The sequence below is a fragment of the Agelaius phoeniceus genome, chromosome 3 (genome assembly GCF_051311805.1).
Source record: "Agelaius phoeniceus isolate bAgePho1 chromosome 3, bAgePho1.hap1, whole genome shotgun sequence".
NCBI lineage: Eukaryota > Metazoa > Chordata > Aves > Passeriformes > Icteridae > Agelaius > Agelaius phoeniceus.
In genome coordinates this window covers 53,434,562-53,447,582 of record NC_135267.1, presented here as the reverse complement: position 1 = coordinate 53,447,582, position 13,021 = coordinate 53,434,562, and the positions used below count along the sequence as shown (strand labels likewise).

The 13,021-nt window shown below is 37.4% G+C and overlaps 1 protein-coding gene across 2 annotated transcripts in view; it reads right to left on the bottom strand.

Annotated features, from left to right (window-relative positions):
• Positions 1–1,331: 1,331 nt before the first annotated feature.
• The window catches only part of RNF217 (ring finger protein 217), a 65,143-nt gene continuing 53,453 nt past the window's right edge, over positions 1,332–13,021 (bottom strand). Inside the window, exons 6-7 of one of the 2 annotated variants that reach the window (XR_013181352.1) lie at positions 7,854–11,425; positions 1,332–7,396 (exon numbers count right to left, since the gene is read on the bottom strand). Coding sequence is in view for 1 of the 2 variants with exons in the window: in XM_054630511.2 (XP_054486486.1) it covers positions 11,352–11,425 (74 nt within the window). In the remaining variant the exon portion in view is untranslated. Of the gene's footprint in view, positions 11,426–13,021 lie in introns of both variants that reach the window. The other variant, XM_054630511.2, reaches the window with a different exon arrangement.

Here is a 13,021-nt window from a genome sequence, read left to right as displayed (position 1 = left end):
CCCATGTCTAGGTTTAATTTGAGACTATTGCAAGGAATTACAGAACTTGCTGACCTGCCAATAAACTTTGTGGTTGGTAAAACAGGACTCCTTCATAAAAGCTACATTGACCTTTTAGAAGCATAACAGGTTTACATGGTTGCTAATTCTAATTCAGTATTTGACATACCCCACAATGATTCATTTCACTGGTCAACCCATACTACTAAGCAAATCATGAAAACCCTCAAAAGCACCAAATGTCAATCAGCTGAAGGGGAGCATCTAGAGATTACAATTCTGTATCTGTAATCTCTGCAGAGCACCTTAGTCCTATTTACTTGGGGAAATACCATGCTTAAAATCAAAAAGTCTGCTGTCTTTTGTCAAACAGTTTGAGATTGCAAGTCAGAAGTTAGCCCTAGAGCTGGAACTGAAGTTTAACTATCAATTTCTTTGGCCTATCCTGCCATTGCTGCACACTGCATGCTAGAATTCCTGCAGATAAGGAGCCTCTGCTACGATGTCCTTGAGATTTTGTTGCAAATCCTGTTTTGGAGGGGCCTGGGAAGAGGGCTGAAAGGTTTTTTTCTCCACCAGCAGGACAAAGCATAGGCCTCAAGATTTTTCCTGAGTATTTCTCAGCAGGGAATTGGTTTTCAGCTTTATTTCCTACAGAAACAAACTGTAGGTAGTGGTGATACCTTGTGTGCCTGTTCATGAATGTGCAAAAATCCCCAACACATCAGAAAACACATTCTATTAATATTGACAGCTCACCTAGTTAAGGAAACTGAACACAGTTGCTTTCCAGAGAGAAGAGGCAACTGCATCAATTAATGGGTTACCAATTTCAAGTTTACAGCTACAGACTGTTTTCTCTGAAACCCTCTGAGAGTGATAAATCTTTACAAAGTAGTCATAAAATGGAATGGGAAGATTGGATTCCAGCAATTTTGTCCTCATTTTGTGTTCGGTTATTTTAAGCTAACATTTTAACATTTCATGAGAAGGTAAAATTCTGTGTTGCATATTAGGATACTTTTAAAAGTGAAAGCAGTAGCCAGGAATGACACCACACGACAGGGAGTATTTTATATTAAAATATTCACCACAGTAAACTGGCTTTTTACCTGCTTTCATTTTCAGTGTTACAGCAGCTAAGAGTGAAGTGACTAATACAGGGATTGAGAACACAAAGATTCTGAAGTTTAAATTATTTACTGTGATTTTTAAAAAAGATTATATAAATATCATAAAAAGTATTACAAATTTAAGCAAGACTCCTTGGAGATTGTCAACTATCCTTCATGCATAGAATTGCTTAAAGAAAGAGTTAAACATTCAGGCAATTTAATTTTTCTTTTTCAAAACTTTATTAGGTAGACATTACTAGATGACATTGTAAAACCCCTTGTGTGCAAGTGAACGAACTCTACAATGTATGTCTCCCCACAATTAATCAAATCCACTGCCCCCCACCCCCATTTCTGAATACTGATTCTAAGATGGGTGGAGTGCATTCAAATGCTACTTTACATTCTTCCATTTAATCATGGGGAAGCACTTTTTCAGTCTGTTGCTAACAGGGGCTTGGGATGTCAGTGTAAGTGAAAGGAATGCCTTTAAAGGAAATAAAGTACCGTAAGTTTTGTCTTACGAAATTCAGTCTCATACGAACACCAGATTCATCGCAGAGTCTTTTAAAAATTAAACTGCCTACCGTGATTGTATTTAGCAAAGTGAAGCAATACAGAGACATATCTACTACTGAATACTAGTGAGGTAACATTTTGAAAATAAAACTGTTAAAAAATTCACTTACTTTCGAAAGGTCCTGTCCAGCAGGACAAACATTGGCAGAATACCTTCCCTTGTATCCATGCATGAACATGTGCATATACAACCTGTGTCTACTATAGCTTTTTAAAGAACAAGATTTTAGTTATACATTCATCAGGACAAGTTTAAAGATCAGACATTACTATGGTAGATTCAACAAAAGACTTCAATGAACCATCTTTCTAGACCTCCTAAATGAAAAGGCACTCTGAAGAGGGTAGCAAGAAATAATCCTTACAAAACATTGACATGAACTGAAGCAGCCACATAGGTAGCACACTCAACAGTGATTATTGGTATACATTTAAAATACCAACTTGAAGATGAATTATTTGTAAAATATTGCCCAAGACTACTGAATATTTTATCAAGTTATTACAGCATGAAGACCATTGTTGCAATACTTGGCAACAGAAAATATAGTTTTGGCTAAATGCAAGACGAAGATAATGGGGAAATCGTATCAGCATTTTGGTTGTGTGAATGCTGGTTCTAGGAGAGAAAAAAAATTCATTTAAGGAAATAACTAGTAAAAATAAACACACAAACAGTAACTCATAAGGTTGAAGGAGTATTTTGACACATGGCGTCTTCTATTTAATAGATTATAGAAGGATCAAATTTTAAAATTCTGAGCTAATGCTGAAATAGAAGTCATTAAGATACATAATAATTCACTTATAATTTTATTGCAGTATGGCCCTAAATCAAATTCCCTATCACCAAAACCTTTAGATATGCAAGGTGAATCCTGACTAAACAGTCACAGTAGTGTTCACAGTACGTGACAGCTATATCACCAATTAACTCCAGGGTGGAAAAAAAAAAGCCCCTCTTACAGGTCTGAAAAACTCAAGAGTTTCAAATAATAGGTTCAAAGAAAATAAAAGGTTCAAAGAAGTACTCATCTTAATTTCTCCTGCTTTTCTTTACAAATTCTCAGTGGAGGAAATTGAACATATTAAAACCATCTTGTGATCATGAATCTATAAAAAATAAGACCTTCTAAGCTTAATTTTTCGTCTTACCCCCCATTTACTCAATTTCCTTCTGATAATTAGCTTTTATACTTCAATCTTTTTGGCAGATAATTGCTTCCATAAGCTCATGAAATTCAAAGTAGTTTTAGAAAAGTAGCTTATTCCTGACCTCAGTAATAGATGGACAACAGTGGCATCAATGTTAGTAAGAACAAACAGGTCCTTTAAGTTTAGAACCTAAAGGGTAAAATTCCACTGTCTTCTGGAAAATGAAATAAGAAGAAATAAACCCCACAACACCCATTTTGAAGCTATCAGAAGATGGCAAAATGAGTTATACTTTTCCAGATCACACCTCCCACCCTGCAGAGAAGCGCTGGGCAGAGATCCCAGAGCTGCGCCACCATCTTGATCGATGGTTTCGTCCACCTGGATACCCACTCCACAGGAGTTACCAACTTGTATTAACAGGATAGCTCCAGCTGGGTAACACTGAAATGCTCTCAACCCGCTTTAAGTCCCAGCCTAGCTGCAGTGCACCTCCATGTGCCATATTCCTTGGTGCTTCCACCTCCAACAATTAGGGTGAACAAGGCACCAGTGAGCCCCCGAGCTGGCAGGTGCAGCCACAACAGGCTGTGCTCAATTCTCCTCTCCAACAGGCTGCATTTCTTTCAGTGGTTGAAAACTCAGGGCTTCTTACATTGGAGGAGCCAGACTTACTCTAACAACTTAAGATGCATTTCTGCAGAAGTCTGAAGGAAGATGGGAGGGATGGGGGCAAAGAGCCAGTTAAAAAAACCCACAGAAATGAGATCATCAGAATTAACATAAGCATGGCAGATTACTTTTATGATAGGCTAACTTCTTCCCTAACATAACATTTGTCAACTTTCTCAGCAAACCAAACTCATTACTTTGGGTTAATCTAACTGTAGGAGCCCACAGAACAGGAATTCCCACATTGCTCTGCTGAGGGGTATGAACACCTTTCATTTGTTTCACACAATAAGGCACTTACACATTTAAAATCCCTCATTATACAAAACACTAAATACTGGAATTCAAGCGTTGCTTTCATAGGCATTGCCTTCCTCCAGTTTTTACAAGTTCTTAGTCATCCCATAAATATACTACAAAAAGTTCCCATCACTGATGCATCTAGCTTGTATGCTGCCCAAATACAGAACTAGAAATTGCTTTCTTAATGAATCCACAGTGTTTGGCCAGCACCCTAGTTGTGCCAGAAGCCTGTACACTAAAAAGGGTGTGATCTATTATCTCACTACCCTCACTCCTTGCCATTCAAATGAAACCTATTTTAAAGGGAACCCGTCACCCTAAAATACACAAAACAAGAGATGGGGGCAAGGGAAGACTTCTCATTGAACTGTCATGGAATTAAATTCAGCTTGTACTCCTCAGAGGTAATTTTTCTTTTTTTCAACACTATTCTCATCTCTACCATAGTGACAAGAATTAACAAATACCCAAAAATGTTATTTTGTACTCATATGGTTAGTTATGCAACAAAGATGATGGTGCTGTTTAAGTAACTTTTTAAAAGTCAAAATTAAAAGCCCTGAAGAAAAACAGATTTCAGCATCTTGCTTTTAAGTAATGTAAATACAACAAAATTAATATTTTGCTTATATCTCAGCAAAGCATTAATGAAGCAACTTCTTATGAGATCACATTTTACAATTTGATCATCAGCCATTTTCACGAGTCAGCTTCAAATTATGAGATTTAGAATGAGAAGGAGCGCATACAAACAAAGTGTGTAAGAATGGAAACATGGTAAACAATTTATTATGAGATGGTAAACAGTGAAATGTAAATCTGTCCCTGTCCTTGCAATTTCTGGACAAAAATCAGTAGGATGCAAATTGATATGAAAAACTCTTAGGAGTGCATTTTTTATGCAAAAACATAGTCCATGACTAAAGACTGAATCCATCTGCTCACCCAGAGCTTGCATAAGGCATGAAGATGCTTTCTGACTGCATCGTAGTTTTACAGGATGGGTTCAAAACACCTGAACAGCTTCTCTGAATTCTGTAAATATACTTCCTTCTAAAAATGAGGTAAATGTGGCATTGTGTTAGTAACATCATGCTCTGTGACAGTAAGTTAAAAATTTCAAAAATACTGTTTTCAGTCTGACAAATTTTCAACAAGGTGAACACTGAATGGGGTTGGCATGCAATTGTGTTTAAGATATGTGCAAAGTTCACATTAATGCTAAACAAATATTTTTACACAATAGGCTTCTCTTCTGCCTTTAATCTATCCAAACACTTCAGATTAATTTTTCATGTTTTGATAAGCCAAATAAGCACCAAAAAAGGTTTTCTTTTGCACAATATACATATTTTAATAAATGCATCACTGTTATAACTATTGTGTTATACCGACAGATTTATAAATTAACAGCTGGAATTATGTTTCAAAACGTATGTTATTTATTTCTTGCTATGGAGTAATTAAAACTTATTACACATGTTTAACTTTGAAATCAGAGCATGCACTCTAAGACCAGTTTTCATTTCCCTATGTTATGGCATTTCACTATTAGGCCAAGAGAAGAGAAGCATCAGTGATTAATTGCCTAATATGTGCAGCCTGTTCCTTACTGCAGAGAGAACATATGGTTCCTGAACTCTTATGCACAGAAAGGTAAGGAAGAATCAGCAAGGAAGCTTCAGTCTGCAAGCAACTGCATTTGTTAGTTTTATTACAAAAATGTTTTGGAGTATTAAGTACTCAAGCTGTAACAACAGTAAAAACACTGTCTTTCAATCGAATCAAGGCTCAGCTGGTTTTTCATGTAACAGTAGCAAGATGAACTACCAAGTAGATCAGCAACATAACTTTTTAGATGTTGTGCACCCTCAAGTTTGTGTGTTAAGTCCTAAAAATACTGAACAGCTGCAATTCCATCTCTTACAGTGTGCTGCTATTTGTTACATTGAAGAAAGCAGAATTTGAAGAAATGTTACTTAACACTCTTTGGGTATTACTTCTAATTTTTTTAGTGACTCAAAGCATTAAAGTTTCTTTATTCTATTAAATAATAAAGAAATAAATTAAACTCCTCTCCTGAAAATCTACTCTAATGAGAATGTTGTTTGGAAATTCTTCCCAACTCCTTCCCTCTCCTGTGCTTACTCAACACACTGGCATCATTCTGCAATGAGAGGAGTGGCTCCAAAGTAGTTTGCACTTCTTAAGAAGTGAACCAGGTTTTTCATGGCTATCAACAGGCTTCCAGATGTTTTTATAAAAGTATTTGTGACCAAATTTCACACTGGCACAAAAATAGTTTTCTCTGGTTTAATGGGGCTGTGACTGATGTCAGGAATGAAGCTGACTCACTGCAACTATAAGGCTTAAAAATGAAAAGAAAGTAAGAAATTATCTAATAGTCTCCTCATGTAGGATTCTTTCCATCAGCAGAGATCTAATATAGATTATAACAGTAACAGCAATCTGTGGTTCTTACCCACAACTTGAACCTGCACAATTAGCATAGCAAAAATTATGATGTAAAGTTTGCTCAAGAAACAAAATAACATAACTGAATTTTAAAAAACCCCAAAAAACTAACAAACCAACCAATAATTTGCATGGCAATCTGTTTGGCCACTGAATATTATACAGTTTCTCAAACCTAACTGGCATAAGAAACCATTCCATCACTGGTGAATTTATATCCTCTGGGAGAATTACTGCCCCACCTACACACCATTTAACATCACACAAACTGTGACAGTCTTTGGAAGAGCAAAGAGCCTCTTGGCTAAAAAGAATACCTGACAGTGATCCAAAATGCCTTCTAGTTAAAATTGGCAGTAGTCCCTGCAAATTAATATTTTTAATAAAGTAAAACTTTTGTAATGAATAAATAGGTGTAAATTACAAAAACCCTTAACACACCAGGCAGAATTACCAAGTCAGCATTAGGAGCATCAAAACCAAACACAAAATCTTCCCTTACACATTTGCACTGCCTCAAAGGAAGATAATAGATCACTCAAAGTGCACTGTACTTTAATGACACTGAACAGGTAGGAATATGCTGTTTATTATAGAGGTGGTGAGAACTGAAGACTCACTGACTTTTTTGTACAGAACTAAGCCTGATGGGTCAGCTCAGCACAAAGCTACTTGGAATTGTTTTTGTGGTTCTTGCCTGTATTCCTACTCAGCTTATTACTCTCACTGGCTAATAGGAAAGGAAAAGCACAATTTTCTACATAAGGAAAACCACAATTTTTTTTTTGCAGTCACAAGCTCCTGTATAAACTCTCTATACATACCTAACTATGCTCTGAGATGCTACGGGACAGAAAATTATCCTGCTGCTGATATGGCTGAGTAGCCCTGGGACTTGACCTCACTACTGAAATACAACTAAATTCTGCCTAGTGGAGAAAGGGAGTGCAGCTCCTGGGGAGTGGTGTGGCCAGCCAGCCCTCCCAGCAGGAGCAGGATGGGGAACACACACACAGCCATGGCACAGGATGGGGAACACCCAACCATGGCACAGGATGGGGAATACACACACAGCCATGGCACAGGACAGGGAACACCTAGCCATGGCACAGGATGGGGAATACACACACAGCCATGGCACAGGACAGGGAACACCCAGCCATGGCACAGGATGGGGAATACACACACAGCCATGGCACAGGACAGGGAACACCCAGCCATGGCACAGGATGGGGAATACACACACAGCCATGGCATGGGACAGGGAACACCCAGCCATGGCACAGGACAGGGAATACACACACAGCCATGGCACAGGAGGGGAACACCTAGCCATGGCACAGGATGGGGAATACACACACAGCCATGGCATGGGACAGGGAACACCCAGCCATGGCACAGGACAGGGAACACCCAGCCATGGCACAGGATGGGGAACACCTAGCCATGGCACAGGATGGGGAATACACACACAGCCATGGCATGGGACAGGGAACACCCAGCCATGGCACAGGATGAGGAATACACACAGCCATGGCACAGGACAGGGAACACCCAGCCATGGCACAGGATGGGGAACACACACCCAGCCATGGCACAGAATGGGGAGAGCCCCAGCTCTGACTGCGCGCCTGTACGCAGGACTGAGCGCACAGGCAAACCCAGCCCCAGCAAGCTTGGAACAGAAGGCTAGTGTAGAATGGATTTAAGCATTTCCTAGTCTGAACACAGGCACTGATGAGCAACATCCTTGCACAAAGATAAATAATCTTAAATATCAACTGTCGCAAAAGCAAACACAATCACCATGATGATCAGCATACAGTAGTGTGGAATCTGCCTTAGCAGGTTAATATAGCTGCCTAATGAAGTTTTCTGCTAATAAACATGAAGCAGAACAGCCCGATGGTTTCTTTAAAGTAGTTACAAAAAACCAATACACTTACATAATTTCCTTATAAGGTTCATTCAGTTTCTTTCAAAAGAATAAATAAATGTTTTTAAAACAAATGACATGGCTTTGATGCATATAAGGTTTGCTGTGATGAGTTGCTTAAAAGCTAATATTTAACCAAATGAAGCTTTGTACTGAGCTACTTCTCATGCTTTAGTAGGTTATATTATATAATATTGATAAAAATTGTATTTATGTACTTTTCAAGTGGGAGTATTTTTATACAGATGGAAAAAGACTTCCATACTCATATTCTGCCTGGTTCTTGAACATTTATCCTGCTCTACAGAACAAATTATCATAATTCCTTGCAATTGCAAAATTATTATCTGCAAAAATTATTATAATTCCTTTTTGTTCTGTGCAGGAAAAGCACAATCAGACTCACTCCTCTTTACAAGGTCAAAGATGTCTCCTTCTGCTCTGTATAGAAAATGAAGAACCATTTCCCTTTGATTTAATCTGTTCTGATAAAATCAAAATGGCCTAGATGAAATGATAATGTAGGAGCTGAGTTGTATGTTCTTTTTCTCCATCCACAAGGACATACTTTCTGAATAGAAGTAAGTGCAGATCTATTATCTTCCCTTTTATGTTCTTTATTCTAGTATCTTAGTTCCAGATCTTACTGAACTCTAGTTAAAAACTGAAAAAGGCAAACATGGCAGAGTGAAAACAGCTACAAAGACTGTAAGAATATCTCTCACATTTACACAGAACCAGGAAAAGAAAGGAAATTAATCCACTGCGTAGTTAAGTACAGATAATCTCAAGTACTAAAATATTCTCAAGTGGAATAGTTTGACACCAAGTTATAGACTGCATTGCAAACCCAAATTTATATATATCTCACTCTCTGAGGTCTGAAGGTTTTTCTAAATAATACAAAAATATCTTCATTATTTGACATTTAAAGAGAGGAATAAAAATCCCTGAGTAAGCCAAAGACAACTGATATGTATAGCCTCAGAAAACACACTCAAAACCAAGACCAATTTTAAGGCAGCTTCCAACTTCAGACAGAACACAAATAGAAAACTGATGTGTCTCAGAAGAAAGTAAGTCTAAATAACAGGTGAATTTGCATTGACAATAGGCTTTGAATTTTATTTCTAAACATCATTGCTTCCCTTCTTAATTTGCAAATCTTTGAAAGGTACTATTTCTACTGTTAGGGTAACAGGGTAAACATGCCCTTAAATTCAAATGGAAATTATTAAATAGTTATTGACTACTATGGTGTGCTTGAAGAAAAAAAAAAAACACAAGAAAACAAAACCAGAAGCTGACAGAAAACAAGCATACTAGCCAACTATGGTAAACTGATATTTTTGTTTCCAGGTAAACAAAAGTTATCAGCTTCTTCCACTGAGGCTTCAAAGTCAAAGTATCTTGTAACAGTATTATGTTGGTGGGGCAGAACACCATTTGCTTAAAAATTACAACTGGATTCAGATTTAACAACAATTTTCAAAGAAAGTGGTACAGAGTACATCCTCTTAAATGATACGTTTTTTTGCAAGCCTAAATTTTGAAGTCAGTAGACTTTTAAGGACATTTCCCATTTTCCTGCTTCCCCTTTCCCCATATATACACAAACATAGATATATAAATATGTGTGTATCTTCAGACACACAAACTGAAAAGAAGTACCTTCACAGTACAAATCCAATCTTCTTTTCTTTAAGATTAGCTTGTATTTTTACAGTATAGATTTTTTTTATTCAGTTCCTTTCTTTATTGTTTCAGTGTTCTGTCTAAACAAATTTATTCTAGTTTTTTAAGTTATGTTTGTATGATAGATTTGGATTAAAATTAAAAGTCTAAAAATTCTCAGTAATTGACTCCTTATGCAGAATTACATTGCTTTTGTTGTGATGCACTGAGAAAGAGGTTTGGTAGCAAACAGTAGAACTTAAGGAAAAAAGAGCAAAGATAGCTGTTCTCTTCAGAACTGTCATGTGCCAGGAAGAGAAACACTGGAAGCAGAAAGTAAGAATGAAGTGGTCTCCTAAGAATTTATGATCGCTTCCCTTACCCTGGATTCACAGATTTTCCTCCTAAGACATCAGTGGATACTCCAAGACTTGTGTAGTAGTAGCCTACTCAAGGGAACAAACAAACAAAATGTGCTATTTAGGCTATAAAATTTCATCAAATCAATCCTCACACAGGTAGTGTGTAGCATGTGTATCATATTCCAAGTCAGAATAAAAAGAGCAGGTTTCCAGCTTCCCTGAAGACACATTTCAGGGATATCTTGGGACAGATTAGGCCACTGACACATCTTATTATCTAAACTCTTCAGATTTTTTCTGTACTGTGAGAATTTAAAAAATGAAGTCCTGTTGTAAGAAATCTTGTCACACCCTCTGCCATTAATATTAACAGACTGTCATAAATAAATTACTGAAGTGAAACCAATCACCACACTCTTAAGTATCACGGCGCTCCAGTACTAAGGGTATTTCCCTCTGAGGCACTGCAGTTTGGCGGTGGCAATGTGCACTCCACTGGCAGGAGGGCTCAGAAGACAACCAGCTGTCGTGCTCTGGCATGTGATGGGGTTTTGGTATGCTGAACAGAATGCTGTGTGATGGAAGTTATTTACAGAAGTAGTTTTTAATACCAAAAGTAGTATGCTCAGTACACAGTAAGAGTCCAAACACTTCTAAGCATTTCCACCTTAAAGGCTGACACTGAAGTTAAACAAGCACATGTTAGCAGTTAAATGCTTTCTTCACAGGCCAAATCGGTAGTAGAGTTGTGGCTACAATACAGACTTGGATTGTCTGGTTCAGAAACTTAGACTCAAAAAAACCCCTCCAAAGTAATAACTAAAAAAAAAAAACAAAAACAAAACCAAAAAACATTTAAAAAGCAGCAGTCAGGGGGCCCATCTTGTTGAGAGTGCACCAGAGCAGAGAGGCTTTCTGGTCTGCAGTAGTGTATTCAGCTGAGGGAAGATGGCAGGAGAGCCCCCATCCTTCTTCCAGGGCGGTGGCTTTGATGCTGTAACCAGCACTGTATTGCTCTGTTGCACAAAACACTGATAGCCCTTGCAGGACCAGCTCAGTTCAGGCGAGTCATGTCCGTCCTCACCAGGGCATACCTGTCCGTGACCTTTTCCTCTGCTTTTTACAAAGGCAATAGATAGGAAACACAAATAAACCTGCCAAAAGAAGGAAACATGAAAAAAACACATAATTAAATGCAATCCTTTGTGCATGTGTATGCATGTGTCTGTTCTTTAGATATATATATTCAGATGGAGCTTTTCATGTCTCAGGAGAATTTGGAAAAGCAGAAGAAAATACTAGCTTGAAACAACCAATGTCTTTGATAATGAGTTGAGCTACACTTACTCTTTTCTATTATGACAAATTCCTGCCAACCCTACACTCACCTCTGACAAATTAACTTCTGAATCATGCTGTTTGGTATATGATACAAGCAAAACTTTTAAAAGCACTCTGGAAATTCTTAGATCTAAATTCAAAGCTGATGTAACTACGCTAGTTTTCAATTAGATTCACATGCAATAGAGACAGCACATTATAGTTTACTTTTTATTTATTTTTATAAGCGTCCTCATCTACTGTGAAGTAATACCAAATGTTTATATTTAATAATATCAAGTGTTTATGCTTGCCTGGACAGGGAACTATTTATTCTTAAGTCTTTTGAGAGAAAGAAAGCTGTAAAAACAAAAATAAATAAATACATCACAATCATTTAGGTGAAAAATAATTTGTCAAATAGTCTGTATTCTTTCAAACCCAAATGAGAAGGATCTTCCTCTTTCTCTTGCCACCAGCTGACTGAAATGGCCGTAGATTTTCTTTTGAAACACCACTACAACATACAACAAAAGACTACTACAATCACAGGGTTGTTGCTTTGCTCAATAGACTTTTAAATGGCACAGTATGATTTTCAGCTATGTAACTGAAATTATTCTAATAGTGGTTGGCAGCAAATATTGCTCTAATTACCTCAAACCAAAATTTTTCTATAAATAATCAATGTTTTTGGAACTGCTCATACTGCTGGCCTTGATCATATCTTATCCAGCCAAGCCTAGGATGAGACTTCAATGGCATTCTGATTATTATTGCAAATATTGTTACTATATTACTGCAATATCCTCTTGATTTTTAGTATATAAAAAAGTTTTTCCCCCCCCACCATAGATTATACCAGATTGCAGGCCAAAATAAGATTTACTGGCACTAAGAAGCCTTTATTGTTTAAAATTTTGGCATAAAAATGCTATTAAATAGAATAAATATTTAAGATAAGCACTGCTCACTCTCTTCATTGAAGATGGTTGGTCTAAACACAGAAATTACAGCAATATTCCTTATTTGGCCAGATGTAGTCTAGAAAAGCTGTAACAGTATTTTGGTTATAGGTTGACTAGTTACTTCCAACCTTATTAATATAGCTATCCTGGTGTATTTTGGCTTTATTGTATCAAAATAAAGGAGCCACACCCCAATATACCTCAGGGCTGGGCATGCACTGCAAATTCCCAGTGGAAAAAGCAGTTTGATGAAAAGCTGTGAAGCAGCATGATCCCTTAGTGACACGTTGCTGCCAATCCAAAGAGTGGATAAGCACTCACATGAGCAAAATTATACCTTGTTGTCACAGCTAATCTTTCTGTGGGAGAACTCAGCTAAGCCAGGCAAAGAGCAGCTTTGCTAAAATATCTGTTGTCCACATTAACAGAGCTTTGATACTGTAATCACGTGAGTTCAGAGTA